A 20121-nucleotide genomic window follows, 5' to 3' on the forward strand; every position below is an offset into this window, starting at 1 on the left:
ACAGTCATAAGCATTTGTTCCTTATATATTGTGGGTAAATTTTTTTCCAAGAAAAATGAGCTCAATATATATTGAATTAGCATCTAATCAACCTAGCTACATTTCGTAATCAAATTTAAGACTTCATATTTTAATTATCATCACACGTTTGCTTACCTAAAAATCAGATGGATGGTTACGTGTTTGGACACATTGATAGAAATATAAGGCAATTTCGATGAATTTTGCTCTAGACGATATCAATTGACACGCTCAGTGTATCCGGCGAAATGCATCAACACACCACATTATTTTGATTATTTATTGGCATTTTGGTAATTTTAATATTTTTTGTTCAGTAGATATTACTATTCCAAAACATATTTTTACGATAGCAACAAGTTCAAAGTATTATCTACAACTTGATATGGTTACATGTTTGGACACATTGAGAGAAAAATAAGGCAATTTTGATGAATTTTTTTCTAGACAATACCAATCGGCACACTCAGTGTATCCAACAAAATGCATCAACATGCCACATTATTTTGATTATTTATTGGCATTTTGGTAATTTTTAATATTTTTTGTTAAGTAGATATTACTATTCCAAAACATATTTTTACGATAGCAACAAGTTCAAAGTATTATCTACATCACATTTTAAGATATATCTTATTGAATCTTTTGTAACATCCAAACACCTTGCGCTTCTTTCAATTCAATGTAAAATTTTATCATTAAGATGTTAAAAACCATCGGTATTTCACTACCTTGATATTAATGATCGGGATATAACTCAAAAAGTCCTAAATATATTGTACCGATATCAATTTAGTCCTAAATTTTTTAATTTGACTAATGTAGGTCTAAACCTTTTGATGATATTAGGGTTGGCTAATGTAGGTCGGAAATCACTGACATAGTAGTCTAATCAGCACTAACCGTCCTCAATCCAACACCACCTAAAATGACATTTCGAGAAATATTATAATTTTTTTATTCTTTTGGGATAATTGTACCAAAAGTGGGAGAATTACCAAAAAAGTCTTAAACCTGTTGCAATTGTGCCAATTTAGCCCATCCGGCCAAAATTGGTCGGGCCGGGCACCGACGTGGACGCCGGGCGATGAATGCCGATGTGGCAATTTTTTATTTTTTTGAATTTTTAAATATTTTTTTGGATTTTTGAATTCTTTTTTTTTTTTTTTTTCCCCACCTTCTCCTTCCTCTAACTTTGGCGCCGCTAGAGGCGAGGGCTGGCGAGGCTCACCCCCGCCGGCCATTGGCGAAGCGAGCCTCGTTCGGTAATGGTGAGGCCACCGTCGCCACATCCGGCGAGCCTCGTTGGCCACTAGCGAGGTTGACCTCACCGGTGGCCGGTGAGGCTCCTCGCCGGATCCGGCGGCAGCGACCTTGTCGACCACCGGCGAGGTCGACCCTCGCCTTGGCTAGGTGAGGCCCTCCGATCTCGGCGAGGGCCGAGCTTGCTGGATCTAGCGGGGCCTCACCCTCACCGGTGGCCGGCGAGGCTAACCTCGCTAGATTTGGTGGGGCCTCACCCTCGGCGGTGGTTGGGGAGGTTGACCTCACCAGCCCTCGCCTTTGGCCGGCGGGGCGAGCCTCGCCATTGGCCGACGAGGCTGATGTGGCATCCCGAAATTTCATAAAAGTCCCTAAATATGCCATGAGCTATGGATAGGTGATAGAAGTATCGCTATTTGTATTTTGTAGCCTTCTAGTCCATGAGTATGTGATAAAAGTCCCTCTCTCGCAATGAGATGTGTGGCCAAGTCTTTAAATGGATGAATTTTGGGAAAGGAAGTTTTATCCTTGGCCATGTGTATGTGATAAATTGGAACTTATGGAATTATAATTTCAAGTGTATATTCATCTTAATTTGTAATTTAGTACTTTAATTTAATAGGGATTTAAGTAATTTTAAAAAGGATTGAATTTGGGCTAATTAAGCTTGGGACTTAGGCCCAAGAGGGATGGGCCTAAGATGGGCCAAGTTGGCCGGCTCAATAGAAGCCTACGGATGGGGCTGTCGCCGGCCCAAGGGAGGCCCAAGAAGGAGAGTGGCCGGCCCATTGCATGGGCTTTGCCAAGTGGCAAAGAGGTCTTCATGCATTGGCTTGTGGAGAGGCAAGCTAATGATTGCAAATGATGAGGAATTGGGGAAATAAAAGGAAGAGGAGAGAGAGAGGTGGCCGGTTGTTCGGCCAAGTGAGAAAGAGAGAGAGTGAGTTGCGAGAGAGGGAGAGTGAGGCCGAGAGAGGAGAAGCCGAGAGGGAGAGGAAGGAGCTCGCCGTCCGTCCGCCCGTCGCCGCCCGTGTGCCGCTCGTTCGCCGCCGTGTGCGCGTTGCTAGCTCGGTCTAGAGGCAAGTTGGGAATCCGCTTTCTACTCTTGCACAAATGTCTTGCATGTGTGGTCGGAATCTAGGATGTTTGAAGGCACGGGAGTGAAGCTAATGTGGTTTGTTCTTGAGTTTGCATGCTGTTTTCGCATGAACCGCCTGAGCCAGAACTTTGTGAGAGCTTGAATGAATGTTTTGAGTTCGATTTTGACCTTTATTCCTTCATCAAAGTTGTAGCCAACATCTTAAAATACAACATACTAAAATTTGGTACAAAATTATGGATATTTAAGGGTCAAACTCTCATCCTACGGAGACACCAGATCTGGAACGATTTCACTGACCTTTCGGTAGATTTGTGGTTGCATGTTGATTTTTACTAAGAATCTCTTTTTGACTTCTTCATGAAAATTTTATAGAAAATATTAAAGACTAACATACTCAAATTTGAAGTAAAATGAACAAGTATAACCTAGTGAATCGACTTACTCTTGAAGACGGTAAATCTGGAGACGCGGTACTGGACACCCGAGACTTCATGGACCCATATGGTGACTGTTCTTTGGAAATTTGACTTATAACCCTTAATGAAAGTTGTAGGGGACCTATTGAAGTAAAACATATCCAAATTTCAGAGGCAAAGAAGAAGAAAAAGTGGGTAAAAACTCGGTATTTCGGAGATGACTACACTGGACGTTTCGGTATGAGGACCAGAAGCTTCGTATGACTATAGAAACTCATATAAATCTAATCTGGCCTAGAAGTCTTCATGAAAAATCTACTTTAGTGTCTTAACTAGAACCTGGTAAATTTTCATAATTTTCGGAGGTCGTTCAGTATTTTAATCGAATTATTTGAAAAACTGCACATTCTGTTTTTATCCGAAATTGCATGCTGTACTTGTGTGAATGATATCTTTTGTGTGGAACTTTATTGGCCATGTGTTTTTCATGAAATCAATGCCTTATTGTCTTGTCTATTACATGTATTAATTTCATGATTTTTGAGAATCATATGGATATTTAATTTAAATATTTTCAAAAATGGTACAAGCTGGAATTTAAATAAATTTCAAAAAGGCATGTAACTGGACTATGCTAAATTATACGAATGCCATAAATTTTATGCTTATGATTGATTGCATATTGCTGCATGTATGATGATGACTGATGATGCATGTATGATCGAAGGATGAAAGTGATTTTGTTGCCATGTGCCATGCTAAGTTGAGACCTAAATTGGTAAGCATGAATAATGATAAATGAGGAAACTGGTTGTGGCGGATGATAATGCCCTGGGAGTATTAGGATGCCCGGAATGAGGGGTGCCGGATGCCCGAAATGTATAGGGATACATGGCCGGATGGCCCTGGGAGTATCAGGATGCCCGGAATGGTTGGGTGCCGAAAGCCTCGGAGGTCTTTGCCCGAGGGGATGCCTCGTGATGCCAGTTGGGATGCGAGTTGCCCGGAATGTGGGGGTGTCGGATGCCCGGTGGCCTTAAATGGTTGAATGCCGGAGGTTTTTCTTGCGATGCCAGGATGGGGTGCGAGTGTAAAGTATGAGATGAAATTGATGAGCCTGAGAAAGAGTGGTGTGGTGATCGAATTGAAAGCTAAAAAGTGGAAATTGAATCATGCATATATGATATGATATGATGATGATCACCTATGGCATGATGACATGATGACATGATATGATATGATGATGATCACCTATGGCATGATGACATGCATACATTATATGATATGATGATGACCACCTATGGCATAATGGCATGCATATATGATATGATATGATGATGATCACCTATGGCATGATGATATGCATACATGATATGATATGATGATGATCACCTATGGCATGATGATATGCATATATGATATGATGTGATGATGATCACCTATGGCATGACGACATGTATGTGATATGATTGTGATGAGGATGTATGATGGTATATGCATGGCTTCAAGGTAAGTATGCTTGGATGCATGAATGGCATGTATGATATTGTGATTGTATTGTATGATGCATTGAGTGGTTATTGGATTCCTTTACTGCTGAGTGGTTGTACTCACCCCTTCGGAGACCAACATTTCAGATTAGCAGCATGCCGCTCCCTGCTGTCACGCGGGGTGTGTTTTACGACCTACCTTCCGATGTAGAGGTCGAGTGCGAGGAGTTTGGTTGTCCCTCTGTTCCTAGATTGACGTATATTCGAGTGCGCTATTTAGTTATGTACGATGTAGGCCTGGGGGGCCCCGTTGTCCGGGGAGTTCATATCTGTCCACATTCGTCGCGACGGAGTGATGCGTGGGATGTTGTCGCCGCCACCGCCTGATGCACCGGGATGGGTGTGAGGGCCCGTGCGTGACAAGTAGGAGCTGAAACTTTTTGGGATGGTTAGCCGACATGAGTGATGGGGGATCTTGCACGTTAGTCGTAGTGGGTCAAGCATTTCTTTTTGGGGTTTAGGCCGAGTGTGGCTTCATGTCCTGGCCTTTCTTTTGATGTACCGACCTAAGGAAACCCATCTTGAATATATGTAAATAAAGTGTCATGGCTTGTCTTTTATTATGATGATTAGTGGTTTGCAATTGTATCATGGTTGATGGAGGGGAAGATGGCGATGTTTTATTTTGCTTCGCTAATGAGTCGCCTTTGGACCGTTTTCAAAAAAGAAAAAATGTCCATGATTTACGACGCTTCTTCTAAGAAATGTAATAAGGTGTAACATTGGTGCCTGTGGCGACCTAAGGGGTTTGGGGTGCCATAGCTGACCTCACCGGCCCTTGCCTCCGGTCGGCCCCTCGGCCGGGGAAAGAGAAGATGGGGAAAAAAAAAAGAAAAAAAAATTCAAAAATTCAAAAATATTTAAAATTTCCAACAAATATAAAAAAAAATAATTAAAAATGCCAAGTCAGCGTTCACTAGACGGTCGGCGTCTACGTCGGTGCCGGCCAATTTTGGCTGAATGGATTGAATTGGCACGGTTGTAAAATATTTAGGACTAAATTAGCCAAAAAAAAAAAAGTTTAGGACTTTTCTACCAAAAGTCCTAAAACTTGTCCCAAAAGTATAATTGAATCTTGAAATTTTCAAAAAGTGCAATCAAGTTTTAAAACTTGTCAAATTGGTGCAAAAAAATTCTCTCGGTCAACTCCGTCCAATTTGACTAACAAAAAATGGTAATGTGTCATTTTTATTACTTTATTAAGACACGCGGCACCAAATCAGAAAATAATTTTGATATGTTCAAAAAATAAAAGATAAAAATTTAAAAAAAGAAAAGGAACATAAAAGAAAAAAAGTCTAAAAAAATAAAATAAAAATAAGAAAGCTAGCTTATTCATTTATTTATTTTAAAGAATGGAAGACCTGGCCTCCTCGGCTTGTCAGTGAGGCCCCGCAACCCCTGTTGGGTGTTCGGAGGGTCGGTGAGCGCCGCCAACCTTCGCTGCTCGGAAGCAAGGCCTTGCGGGCCCTTGTCTGCATCACACGGTGGTGGCCGCCACACATGGGGAGGCCTTGCAAGAGTTTTGTAGAAGAGATCTGATGCTTATCTGTAATTATAACAATGGTTTGGTATGGAAGACTCGTGCTGTATATCGGCACCATCTGAGGCTGCCACCCCTAATTTTTATCGCTCCTTTTCTGTTCCGACACCAACACCCTCCCAGATTCTCAAAACGGTGTTCATTAAATTGTTGTCTGATTTAAAGCATTTGAAGCAATGTCCACAAATCATTCGAGTTTGGTCGCACAATCTGGTTCCATGAAGATGAGATCTCAAGGGGTGGTATTGGTGGCGTTGTTGGTGAAACGGGTTCGCACCCATTGTCAAGGCAAGGCTCTCTCTACAGCCTCACGCTCGATGAGGTCCAAAGCCAGCTGAAATGTTTGGAAAACTACTGAGAAGCATGAATCTTGATGAGCTTCTCAAGAGCATGTGGAGTATAGTAGAGGGAACAATTCTTCACATTGTTAGGAAGTTTGCAATTTCGAGATTTTGATTGCACACCCTGCAGCTAGGGATTGCAAGCATCCCAATGAAACAAAAATTGGGCCATGTTTTCATATCATGTCAAGAATTGTCATCCATACTTTGAATGTTCTCAAATCATAATGGTGATAGTGGCATCGAATATATGAAAATAAAAATATTAACTCAACAATGAATATATGAGACATATTGGTTTCATTCAAATGAAATCAAATCCATGCTAATTGTATGACAGCACATTGGGCGGATAACAGAATAGATACCAATGTTCACTTCTTCAATACATCAATTCAAATACACCTTCTTGTATTTATATACAGAAATTATAATTTGCTGAGCGTAAAACTATTTTGCACGATGTGCTGATCGTAAAACTATTTTGCGAAAAAGAAGCTTTTGTACACATCCGAAATACACGTAAAAAAAAAAAAAATCATCCTTTGTTCCTCTTACTAGCAATATATTATGATCATCTACTGTATTTGACGGTTGTATAGCTGCCTTAAATGCACAAGGTTTGAGCATCTGCCTAGCATGTCCATGAATTTATTCTTCCTTACCAATGCAATACGTAAGTTCCACTTGCAGTTGTACTTCTTGTTGCCTCCTGTGGCTTCCGCAGCCTAGTGTTATCAATTCCTGATGTCATATATTTCAGCTTGCCGATTCTAACTTTTTTATGTTCATCTTGGTCTTTCTCATCGTTTATATCATTAGGCATGAAGGAAAACTTGTTGAACGTATCGTTACGAAGGTTTTAATCAAGCTGAAAAAAGCATATTTGTTGGTTACTGACTTCTTGGTTCGAGTTGACAACAATGTGAAGGAAATACTGGGGATGATAGGCACCAACACAGATGATGTAAAAATCGTGGGAATCTACGATATGGGTGGCATCGGAAAACTGACTCTTGCTAAAGTAGTCTACAACATGATTACCAAGGACTTCGCTTATTGTTGTTCCCTTGACGATGTTAGTGAAACTGCAAACTCAAAAGGAATTTTATATTTGCAGAACCGTCTAATTTCAGCCCTTTCAAGGAAGGCAATTCCATTTGCTAATAGCGTGGACGATGGGATAATGATGATAGAGGAGAGATTTTCCCTTAAGAAAGCTCTTATTCTTCTTGATGATGTCGGTGAAAAGAGTCAATTAACTGCACTATTGGGGAGGCGATGTCACTTTGGTCTAGGAAGCCGGATACTTATAACCACAAGAAATGCAATTGTCCTTCATGGATTTGATGTAAAGACTTATCAAGTTTGTGAATTGGATTCGAATGCATCGCTTCAGCTTTTCAGCAAGCATGCTTTTAGAAGAGATCACCCTCCACCAGAAAAATTAGAGCTGTCTAGAGAAATTTTGAAGATAGCCCAAGGTCTTCCATTGGCTATTGAGGTAATGGGTTCAACTTTATCATTGTATGGAAAAAGAAAAGAAATCTGGGATGAGCTCCTAGAGAAGTGGAAAATGGGTCCTATTGAGGAAATTCAAAATAAGTTGATGATAAGTTATGAAGCATTGGATCTTTGCGAGAAGCAAATATTTCTTGATATAGCTTGTCTTTTAATTGGATGTGATAAGACTAATGCAATATACATGCGGAGAGAAATTCATTTACACCCAATAAAAGGATTTAAAGTTCTTCAAATGATGTCACTAATTAAGATTGAAAAAGGCAATAAGTTTTGGATGTATGATCATCTCAGAAATCTTGGTAGAGAAATTGTTTCTCAAGAAAGTGGGGGGAATTTAGCCCAAACCAGTAGATTGTGGAACCATGAGGAGGCACTGGATGTACTACAGAGGAGTGAGGTAAATACTGGGTCTGACTACTCAAATATAATTAAGGGCTGTTTTTAGTGAAATTCTACTTTGTCCCAAGATTTTCTCTTAATTAACTGTGTTCTTCCTTTTCCTATTGTCTTGCTTCAATATTCAGACATATAAAAGGCTCGAAGCCTCCGTCTGAATTTTGACCAATTTTGGGAGGACAGTCTTCCTCTTGGAGGATTTGCAGTGCTTCCAAACCTACGGTTCCTTCGAGTGGAAGGCAGCCAATCCCTCAATTCCGTCTCGGTAGATTTCCTTTCAAAAGCTGCCCTACTTTGGTATAATAAATCTTGAATTTTTTCACCGATTAATTTTTTTTTTCTTTTTTTGGCAGGGAAATTTGATCGATGAACATACAGCTCCTTCCAAATTTAAGATGGTTCATTTGGCATCATTTTCCTTGGTGGGCACTCACGATGACTTACTTTTCAATGAACAAATTAGTCATCCTCGATTTTTCAGAGAGTGAAATTACACATGATTGGGACGGATGAAGAATAATTGAGGTACATTATGTTCTAGAACAATTTGAAAGTTCTTAATCTTACCAACTGCACCTACTTGCCCAAGATACCCGATCTATCTGGATTACTCAAACTAGAGAGATTGATTCTTGATGGCTATGATAGATTGGCTGGAATCGACTTGTCAATTGGTAAATTGAAGAACTTGATTTTCTTGAGCTTAATATCTTGCCACAAGCTCCACTCTTTGCTAGAAGAGCTAGGTGGCTTGCCAAGTCTAAAAGAACTCCTTGAAATAACCTCAATACGAGAAATTCCCAACTGGTGGTCTTTGGAAAAATTGGAGAATCCCAACGTTCAGGATTTCCTGTCAGTTAAAACATTGGGTTCAATCAACGTCTTCCTTGGATCTTTCTTTAATGGATACACCTATAGTTCACCTATCCAACTTCATTGGAGCATTGACAAGTCTCGAGAGATTGAATTTGAGAAGATGTCGACACATAAATAGACTTCCATACCTCATTGGAAAATTATGGTCATTGACTGAGTTAGATCTATTTAATTCAGGAATCACAGAATTCCCCGTCTCTTTCATCAGTATGAATACGATTCGTGTAAACTTGAAACGACTCTTATCCTTCCCCTCGTTCCATCCTCTCAATTTCTGGTTCAAAAGGAGGACAAAAAAGAATAGGCCCCTCAAGGCTTCTCACGTTCAAAAGGAGGAGGGGGGATTCCACAGAGAGGCGGAGACCACCATCTTGGGTTTTGGCCAGTGAAGCAAAGGCTTCTCCTTCCCCTCATTCCATCCGCTCAATTTTTGGTTCCCACCCTACTCACTCCGTCGAGCAATCCACAGTAAAAATCCCATCTCTTTTCCCAGAAGTTGGAAAAGATTATCACAACGTTGAGCGCAGGTCTGTCTCGTCTCCTTCCAATCTCTGACGATCCCAGCGTGGGCGAGAGGAACAGAGAAAAAAGGAGTGACAGAAAAAGCTGAGTGTGGGGGGTTCGTTCGGAGCGGGGACAGAGAGGGAAGGAGAGAGAGCGACTGAGAGTGTGAAACCTGAGAGCGAGAGGGAGCTTTCCGGCAGCTCGGCCACGCTCAAGCCCCGTTTGACAACTCCGGCCGACGTCATCGAGGCCACAGCTCCCGTTTACCCCCGCACCACCAAACTTCAGGTGAGTTTCTTTTGGTTTCAGCCCTTTTCCGGCTCGGGGACATCGGGGGAGGCGGTCGGCCATAGGTCGGCTCATCTCGAACTCCTCCAGCTCCGCCTTCTTCCGTTTAAAAGACAAGCCGGGCTCGGTTTATCCAGTTCTAGTTCTTGAGCGTTCCGTGTCCAACTGAGCTGATTTCTTTAGTGTCGTAGGTCTAGATCCGGGTCCGAGCCCTAGTTCGGTCCTTTGATTCACCTTAACCCACTGCACACTTGGCAAAATGTTTAAACCAAGTTGTGCCCTTTTTTTCCCCTTTTTAGTTGCTTCAAATGTGTAGTAATAAGGTTCCCATAATGGTGGGTTCGATATGCTTTTTGTTCTTTTCGAGTCTTGTTTGATGCTTCTATAGTGTTTGCCTGATGAATGTGGACTAAGTCATGAGCGAGAATAGATGATGATCGGCGATACGGTGAAATTTCATCCAATGTTTGAGATGGCGGTCCATGAGTGATGTCTTCTTTTGTTGGTCTTGAGTTTTAATGTTGAAGGTGGATGAGTTAACGTTCTGGGGTGGATGAAGAGAATTGAGGAAGAAGGGAGGTCCCCACGTTTCGGAAAGGGGGCGTAGAAAGAAAAATAGAAAGTGGGCTTGAACTTAATGTTGATAAATCTGGGTTGGGCTTAAGATAATTGAATTTTGACTCGATTCAGGCCATGGACCGATTGGCCTTGAACTATTGGGCTCGCTTCTTTTATTAGTCCAGTTGATATCACTAGTTCAAACTAGAGGTGTTAAAATGGGTCATAAACCCATTCATGACCCATTTAAATCTTAAATGGGTCATAAATGATCACTTGTTTATAACAAAAGATAGTTAAATGGGTTTCACAATTAAAGGTTAGATAGGTGGGTCTTAAGTGGGTTTTTAAATGGGTTGGGTTGAAAACTCATCTTTAACAAAAACATTATAATTCCTCCCTTCTCTCTTTAACTTTATAAAAATCGAAATTGTAATTTTTTTATTTTTATTTTCTCTTTTCTTTTTCTTCCTTTTTTATTTTTCTTCTTTTTTTCTTTCTCCTTCCTCCTTCCTCGGTCGCCGGCACGGCGACGGTCGGCGACCGGCCGGGCGAGCCTCAAGCTTGCCGGCGTCGGGCGAGCTCGAGCTTGTTGGATTTGGCGAGGCGGAGGCCTCGCCAATTTGGGAGACTCGAGCCCGCCGGACGTCGGCGAGGCTCGAGCCCGCCGATTTGGCAAGCCTTGAGCTCGCCGGCGTCGGGCGAGGCTCGAGCCTCGCCGCCTGGTGAGGGGTGAGCTCGAGCTCACCCAACACCGGTGAGCCTCGAACTCCCTGGATCCGGCGAGGCGGAGGCCTCGCCTGGTGTCGGCGAGCTCGAGTCTCGCCCCGTGGCGGGCTGCCGCCAAAGAAGAAGAAGAAGGAGAAGAAAAAAGAGAAAAAGAAAAAGAAAATTATATTTTAAAAATAAAATAAAAATAATTAAAATTTTAATTTTAAAAAAAATAATTAAAATTAAAATTTTAAAAAAATAATTAAATTTCGATTTTTTTAAATAATTATTTTAAAATTTATAAAAATTGTCCATTAAATTTATATTGTATAAAACTATTTTAGCAATACAATTTAAAAAAATAATATATATAAAAGCTTGGAAGTATTTTAATAATATAATCTTTAAAAAAACATAGGAATAAGATTTTCTAAATTTGTTAAATATGAAAATATTTTATTAATATGAGTTGGGTCGGTCGGGTATGGGTTGGGTATAGGTCGGGTCGGGTCGGGTCAGGTTGGGTCGAAAATTTACATTAAACATAAATGGGTCATAAATGGGTTAATGGGTCAATTTGGGTCGGACCATTAATGACCCAACCCGACCCACCCGTTTAACGGCTCTAGGTTCAAACCCATGAGCCCGTATCTGACCTTACACGCGGACTAGGCCCAAGGCTCGGCCCGGGTCCCTTTTTCAAATTTAAAAATTTAAAAATAATTTACATTTGTTAAATTTAAAAAATTCTGAAAATAATTATTTCTCAGGAATTAGGAAAATGGCTTAAAATAGTATTTTTGGGTAATTTTCTCTTATACCGTGGGAAAACCTTTGATTAAAAATTGTGCTCAAAATTTGGACAACCCCTAGGGCTTTAAAGACAAATGCCATTACTTGTACACTTTGACACGATGATTATGGCTTCCCTTTAGCCTAATTAGGATTGGCATTTATTTATTTCTTAGTGTTAGATGCTTGTTTTCCCTTGCAATGTAATTAATGCCCCCTTTGGTTGTAGATTGTTATTTTAATGATTATGTACTCGATCACTTCACACGTCAATAAATATGCCTACAATTAATTCAAACTGCCTGACAAAAATATTTTAAAATGAATAGGATTAAATACCAAAATGGTACTAATGGTTTAATTAATATAAGCAAGTCTTCAATCGTAAATTCTCTGGTTACGTAGAAAGTAAAGTACGTTTCCATACTTTACTTGATTACTAGCCAACCTTAATAGGCTAGTGGCAAGGTATAGGTTGAGGAGAGTTCACGTCTAAAAGATGGGTTGTAGGCCCCTCTTTTATATAATACCTCTAAACTTACTTTCCACCTTATCGAGATTAGGTCACGAACGAAGGGCGCTACAGGGGGTGGAGAAGGATAAAATTTGAGAAGAATACGAGGAAGTTGTATGGTGCAGTGCAACCGTTAATGTTTGAATGAAACTCTCTATTTTTACTTGCACTTGGAATCATGTGACTAGCCAATAACATCGTATTGGATAGATTCACATTGCACTATTAATCATTGGTGAATAAAAATAGCTTTCATCAAAAATTGCTTGTGAAAATTTCATGAGCTACATTACTTACGGTAAAAGGGGGGATAAAGAGTAGAAAGCATCAAAAACATACATATTACCATAGTAGGCCAACTGAGAGCGACAGGCATAACATGTTCACATTCTCTAAAGCAAAATTCTGACTCCCAACATTAACGAGAATACATGATAACTAAGCTTCCCGATAGACTACCTGAATGGGATGACCACATTAAGTAGTCTTCAGGACGGCAAAATCACATAGGACTCTAGAACGGTGCTCGTCAATTGCTTTGAATGTCGTATATGGCAAGTCATATTTAAGGTAGAGGAGAAAAGAGGAAACTTAATATTTTTAGCATCAGGAATTTTAGTTAGTCATAAATCCAAACTTGTTAGTCTCATTAGAAGTTGTGTTATCAATTAGAGTGATGCATTAATCACCAATCCAATGACAAATTAAATTAATAACAAGAATCACTAAATCTGTAGGTAAACTCTTGCTCTAGCATCTCTCTTCACAAACAATTAGACTAAATTTCCTATAATAGCACGCACTAAATCACTTTTTTCCGTTGATGTCAATTCTATCGAAGTATAAATACTCATATAGTCATACAAACCTAACTAAACTATGAAGTAAAAAACCCAGCTTAAAGTTATTCCATTTTATAACTGTAAGATGATACTATAGATAACAACCGACAACACTGGCATAGATCAATATAGGAAAAGCTTACAAGTTTACGTAGCATTTGCACATGAGGGCCCTTTCTTTGCAATGATGACCACCCAGCACCCACTGCCAATCTTCATATTAACTTGAATTAATTAAAGAAACAATTAGAAAGAAAATAAAGATTGGCGAACTAGATTCTCCTTTTTGACGATTTTATAAACTTTTAAGTTAAGACATGTTTGAGAACTTAGGTTGGCATATCATTGATACCGATTCTTTGATATTCCATGCAAAATCAATTATGAAACAATCTTTTTATTTATTTATTTATTATTATTCCAATTGACTCTGCTGTTATATGCATTATATATGGCATAAGATACTAGCTGCAATCTAAGCTAGGGGTGTCTTTATTTTGGGGAAAGTGTCCTTCAGAATTTGATTTTATGAACTTTCACCCATTTGGTTCATAGAAAATAACTAGTCAACCAAAAACACTTTCCGGTTAATGAAAATATTCATGTATAAATTTAGAAAAGTGAATTCTTAAAACTAAAGAGGTGAAAACATTTTTTGAAGTTGCCAATCTCAAATTTTTCAATTTTTAATTTTCTTTCTTTTTTTCCTTCCTTTTCTTTTTATTTCTTAATTACTTGGTTGTCGGGCCTTAGCGGCCTACCACAAGCACAGGCTGGCAAGGCTCATGCTTGCGGGCACGAGGTTGACGGTTAACGAGATTTGGCAAGCTTGAGCTCAAAATCACCAACCTCACGCAAGGTCGAGCCTATTTGGTTCATGCCTATGCTTCGAGCTCGAGGCCGCAGGTTTGAGTCTCACGGATCTCGGCAAGCTTTGAGCTTGAGCTCGCTTGTGGTTGTCACTAGCCAATTGCAGCAAAGAAAGGAAGAAAAAGAAAAGAAAAGACTAGAATATATATATATATATATATAATTTTTAAAAATTTAATTTAAAAATATAAAAGATTATTTAAAAGTTCGGTATTTTTTTTGGCCTAAGATAAAGTCATGAGATTGAAATAATTTGTTAATAAGACCCAAATATATTTAAAAAAATTCATTCTACATTACTAATAAAAGAAAAATTAATTGTATTCCTATAAAAGGCTTTTCCAAAAAAAAAATTATCATTAAATTTTTCGTGAAATAAATGCACCCTACATTTGTGTGTATACATACCAATTGAAGTATCACGACATTTGGCCAAAAATATGAGGGCAGAACTGGAGAGAGAGCTATTACAAGTTGATTCAATCCCTTATTGGGTATGATTTTAGTTCCAGGAGAATCCAATGCGCCAAATTCCCTAGGCTTCCGGCTGGGTTGAATTTTCATATGTTTCTAGCAATTGAATAGGTCATTAGATTTATATCAATTGGCTTATATACAATATTAGTGGAATGCCAAAATATAGTAGAATGGATGTTCTGTACAATTTCCTTACTACGGCATGCTTAATAAATTTTAATACAGAAAAAAAGAGATTAATTTGATTAGTAATGTTATAATTACAAATAACATTCATAAGTGGTTAATAAATCTTGTGTATATTTAAGTAACTTGGTATATATATCTATGTCAATAGATTTATTGTGAATGAAGTAATTTTTCTGATCATTCAAATAAGAATTCTAAGTGGCATGGGATCATATAAATGTGCACAGAATTCTAAGAGTCCATTTATTTGAAGGTAAATTTTTTTTCGAGAATTTTTTCAATTTTTCGGTGTTTAGATGAAGAAAAATTAATCAATCTACACAAAACAACAAACTTAAATAAAGGGAAATGACTTCCCATTTGATAAGGATGAAATCATTTTTCTTAAACAGCGAAATAAATGAAATTCATTGTAAACATTTTTATTTATCGTGAAGTTTGCACCGAAACATCCTAAATATTGTTTTCACATTCCTCTTCTATCCTCGTGCCTAAATAATGGACGTGGACTTGTAGCACCCTGCCGTTGACCTCCTCGTGATAAACGAAGAAAATGGGATGAGCAGACGACAAGAAGAACTGAAGCAAAAAACGAGGGGACGAAGACTGAAGAAAGCTGTCGTGCTCCGGTGGTGAACTTTTTGTACCATGATATCCATGCTGTTTACCGCGCTCGTGATATTTTCCACACGAATGGAGCCTTTTTGCTGACCAAGGCCTTCCACTCCTCATCGGTCCCAATGGCAGTCACCGAATCGCCATCGCGAGCTCCGGGAATGGCTACGCCGGAGGAGAAGCGAATAGACGAGGTGCTGTCGCACCTGATCGTGCTGTCGGAGCAAGTCCGCTCGGCCGTGGACGAGGCCGAGGCGTTCAGGTCCGAGTGCTCCGAGCTGGGCAAGCGGGCCGACCTCCTCTCCGACGTGCTCCGCTCCCTCGCCCGCTTCACCGCCTCCGCTCCATCCCTCTACGAGCGCCCCATCCGCCGCGTCGCCCCCGAGGCCTCCAGGAACCTGGAGCAAGCCCTAGCCCTAGCTCGCAAGTGCAAGCCCCACAACATCCTCAGCCGCGTCCTCACCGTTATCAGTGCCGCCGAATTTAAGAAGATCCCGGCCCTCCTCGACGCTTCTCTCGGGGACCTGAAGTGGCTGCTCAGTGTCTTCGATACCGAAGGTGAGGGTGTTGGTATTGCGCTCTCGCTGCCCCCGGTTGCGAGTGATGAGCCGATTCTGGCTTGGGTTTGGTCCTTCATCGCCTCGCTTCACATGGGGCCCCTGCCTGATCGAATTGAGGCTGCAAATGAGTTGGCTTCGCTCGCGCGTGACAATGACAGGAACAAGATGATTATCGTGGAGGAAGGCGGCCTACCTCCGCTGCTCAAGCTCCTGAAGGAGAGTTCGGCTCCCGATGCTCGAAATGCCGCCATGACTGCGCTCCGCTACTTGGCCAATGATCAGGGGCGAGTACAGGCGATTGTGAATGAACTCGGGGTTGAGACTATTCTGCAAATCCTTCCTTCGCTGTCTGGAGCACGGACGACAATCGAAGACTGGCAGTCCCAGCCGCCGCCTGACCAGATCATCAAAGCGAATGATGATTTATCTAAAAGGACACGGTGATTTTTCAGAAACTGTCAAAGTTTACAACTGCATGGGCTAGGTTCTTTATGACAACATTACCGACATACAATCCATTGCACCTATTAAGTAGCTCCTGTTCCCCCGACATAAATTATTACACTGTCTCCTAGTCTGCATAGATAATGTTTCTCGATCGGAAATTGCCTGTTATGTCCTGCATTATGATGAAGTAACATGGACTTTTGGTTTTACATGAGTGTAATGCTAGTGTCTCAAGATGCTTAATGTGAAGCATATGGATTAATGCTGTTGCACTATGGCCTTACTCTGGATATTCTCTTACAGGAATCTGCCCGATGGAGGGGTGTTGGAAGTCTCCGACAGAGTCTATGGTGAGCTTTCACATATTCAGTGTCAATGTACTACGATAGTTTATATGCGCAGTATTGTCAGATTCCAGGATTCTATGTATGCTTCTTTATTTTAGCGGTCGGATGCAATAACAGCCTGTAGACTTATTTTCTAAGATTTTCCTCCTCTGGGGGAAATAGTGGAAAACCTATGTATCAACAAGGAATGAATGAAGGTTATAATATGTCAAAAGAACGTACAAGCTTGTGTACTGTAGTTTATGGTTCTTTTCCCATTTTGGTTGTAACACGGGCTCTAGGCACATGAAACGAATACAGACTAAAAATTCCAGGATCAATGACTTTGTTACTTTGCAGAAGAGGCATAAAGTTTCTGTAGAGGAGTTAGTTGCTAGTCCACCAACTGTGATTAGATAGCTGCTCGGCACAAGCATTATCTTTCCACAGGAGAATGTCGTCACATTTCATATCACTGCAATTGCAAGTTCATTTCTTGTCTCAGCTAAAAGGAAATGCTTGTTCAAATCCACATTTAAATGCTACCATTGGCACAACCCACAGCCCCCGCTTCAACCTGGGAGCATCTTTATGCTCATGTTAACCAACTTCCAGCAACTGTGTAGCCTCGGTAGCTTTTGAGGGTGCATCAATGTTGTATTGACCAGCCAAATGGCATTGGGGCTCAACTCGATAAGAAGAGATCAGCTCGGGCCGGATTGAAGAGAAGAAGACCCGTAAATTATCAATGATTGCTAGGCTATCGAATATTAAGACTAACCCAAAACCAGAGTAGGTCATTCCAAAGTGCCCAATCCGCAAGTCCATAGCATTGAAAGACTTAAGAAAACACAAAAATGCTATTTTGTTTGAAAGGCTGGAAAGCCTAGAAGTCGAAAGAAGTATCCTTCCATGGAGCTAATCAGCTACAAGCACTTTCTGTAATTGCTTCCTTATTAATCCCGAGGCTCCTGTGGGTGCTCTTGACTAGTCATAAATGCATATTTCACAATTCCCAATTGTACTTGCTGGTGAAAAGTTCATAAGCATTCAAGATGTTCATCTGCAGAAGATCCGCATGAGGTGCTTATCCTTCGAGTTCGGGGATCATTTCATTAGTTTAATTGGCAGGTCTCTTGATATATCATTCACCCTACACCTCTGTGGAAATGATATGCAGTAGATGGGTTTCCTAACCTTTTCTAGTCACTATTTCCCGGAAGTTTATGAATGCGTTTTTGTGGTTTAGTTTCTAAACAACTCTTGACAGCATAGCAAGTCATCATCCATAATTTGGAAGCTTCCTTGCACGAGTACTTCATTTGACCTCAATCATTTCATGGTCTATCAAGTTTATACTGAGCCAAATTACCCGCTTGATGGTAGATGTCTTCTGTTAGCTTTATCTATTTTTGTACACCAATCTTATGCACATAATGATATACGTATGTGGATGTGGATGCGTGTTTGATTCTTTGTCTTACTTGCGATTGGTCTTTTTCTGGCCAAATTACCACGGACTGGTTGAAGGATGACAGATATAAGTTTTACATGAGAGACATAGTTGCAAAACTCCAACACCAATTTTCTGCGGCCTCTTTCATGGTGCTCAATTTCGGAGAGCAAGATAACCAAAGCCCAATGGCTGAAGTGTTGTCTGAATATGATATAACTTGTCATGGAACTCCCTCAAAATTATGGAGGTTGCCCTATACCGAGAGTGGAGATTATCCACTTCTTGAGGTCTGCCGATGAATGGTTGTCATCGATACGCAATGTAACGTCTGTTGATGCATTGTGAAAGAGGTGCATGGCCAGTTTTGGCATTCATGTTGGCTTCTCTCTTGTTATATAGGAAGAAGCAGGGATGGGGAGCAGAAAACACTTGACATGATTTACAAGAAAGCACCCCATGAACTCAAGTTGCAGGTGACATCAACACCGAATCCGTTGTCTTCCCAGTGAGATACCTTCACTATGTTTCCACACAGTAATGCTGGTTTAGATTGGCCTCCACAGATAAGGTGCTTGTGATAAAAAGTGTTGTACTGAGGTCCATTCTGATTTGGATGCTTTGAAGGGGGATGTCGTCCTATTGTTAAGATCTTCGGGACGGGACCCATTCATGGTTGCTGATCGAACGCAAAGTTCTGTTCTCAACACCCGGAAGGAGTGAACATGTTAGGCATTACAAACAGGTAACTTTGATTTTGTTGGCAATCCATATAACCTGAAATTATTCATGGGATTTGATTGTATGTGTTTGTCAGGTATGATTCAACTTTCTCTCCCATGTATTGGTTGGCTTCTAGTACCAAAATTTTTCACCTTAGATGTTTGTAAAACCTTGATGGATTTGTAGATAGGAGCTGCAAGCGGTGATGGTTATCTTAGTGTTTTGAATGTCTTAGTAACAGTGTTAAACCGTGAAATTAAGCTGCAAAAGATCACTTGTATATCACATTATGTTGTAAGGCAAGTATGCTGCATATTGAGGACTTGCCTAATTTCCTCTTGGAAAAAATGATGCATTTGTCGTAATCCCCGGTACGTATAATGTAACTCTAGTGTATGACTAGTGTGATTTCTTGAGTGTCTCATTTTGAGCCTATAAACATCGGTATGCTTATGTCCAGTCTAGTCGAAAGATGAGTTATCGTTCTTTAATTTTTTCCTTTCATAGGCTATCGTTCTTTTATTTTGCTTTCACAGTAAAGTGTTTTGCTTTATATATAAAATGACTACAACTCTCGAGAAATACAAGTATATAAGAGAAAAAATCCCTCTCAAGCACCGATTGTATGCTACATGCCTCATCCATCAATCTTTTTTGATGTGTGAGTTCATCCATACACCATGAATGCTTAACCAATATTATAGATATCAAGCTAGTTCTCTATTTTAATTGTTTGTATATTTAAGTGCAGGCAGATGGTGAAACAGATAAATTGGACATCCATTGTAATGTTCAAGGTGATGTTGTGCTCGAGTGTATGAGTTTGGATGCTAATCTTGAACATGGAAAATCAATGTTTCGTGCAATGTTTAATACTGCATTTGTATCGGATAATGTTCTGAAGCTTGAGTTTGATGGTATGGATGTCCCATGGGATCGCAAGGATCAATATCCAAAGGAATTTATGGCAGAGGTACTGGTTAGATGTCAAACTAATCATCTGTTATTTGACTTCATTTTTTAATTCTGGAAAGCAATTCATGTTTCTCATCTGCGTACGAGCAGATTGTTTTCTCGCAAGTGGATGCTGCTACTTCGCTTGTAATGGTTGATTTGTCCGGTGAGGAAAAGGAAAACCGGAAAGAGAAAAGCATGAGGAAGATTGAACTGAGAAACTGCCAGCTGAAGGGAAGCGGTCACTTCTGTCGGTGACTCAAAGC

The 20121-nt window shown here is 40.3% G+C and overlaps 2 protein-coding genes and 1 long non-coding RNA gene across 3 annotated transcripts; all 3 read left to right on the forward strand.

Annotated features, from left to right (window-relative positions):
- The first annotated feature begins 7179 nt into the window (after positions 1-7179).
- Positions 7180-8205, forward strand: LOC120291797 (TMV resistance protein N-like). The gene has a single exon (XM_039309536.1). It carries the CDS (start codon positions 7180-7182, stop codon positions 8203-8205), a length of 1026 nt encoding a protein of 341 aa, XP_039165470.1.
- Positions 8206-9342: 1137 nt separating this feature from the next.
- Positions 9343-16844, forward strand: LOC104439449. The gene is made up of 3 exons (XM_039309537.1): positions 9343-9824; positions 15294-16392; positions 16703-16844. Exons 2-3 carry the CDS (start codon positions 15518-15520, stop codon positions 16842-16844), a joined length of 1017 nt encoding a protein of 338 aa, XP_039165471.1. The 5' UTR covers positions 9343-9824; positions 15294-15517.
- A 2024-nt stretch (positions 16845-18868) lies between these two features.
- LOC120291129 lies at positions 18869-20025 on the forward strand. The gene is made up of 3 exons (XR_005548982.1): positions 18869-18923; positions 19653-19874; positions 19967-20025. It is a non-coding gene; the product is annotated as an uncharacterized LOC120291129 (long non-coding RNA).
- The last annotated feature ends 96 nt before the right edge of the window (positions 20026-20121 follow it).

This window comes from Eucalyptus grandis, chromosome 3 (assembly GCF_016545825.1).
Source record: "Eucalyptus grandis isolate ANBG69807.140 chromosome 3, ASM1654582v1, whole genome shotgun sequence".
NCBI classification, from domain to species: domain Eukaryota; kingdom Viridiplantae; phylum Streptophyta; class Magnoliopsida; order Myrtales; family Myrtaceae; genus Eucalyptus; species Eucalyptus grandis.

Bases quoted from the DNA above. Each gene is read 5' to 3' on its own strand.
- LOC104439449 (XM_039309537.1), top strand. From the start codon at position 15,518: ATGGCAGTCACCGAATCGCCATCGCGAGCTCCGGGAATGGCTACGCCG. The intron at 16,393-16,702 runs GTGATTTTTCAG...ATTCTCTTACAG, and splicing joins GATTTATCTAAAAGGACACG to GAATCTGCCCGATGGAGGGG.
- LOC120291797 (XM_039309536.1), top strand. From the start codon at position 7,180: ATGATAGGCACCAACACAGATGATGTAAAAATCGTGGGAATCTACGAT.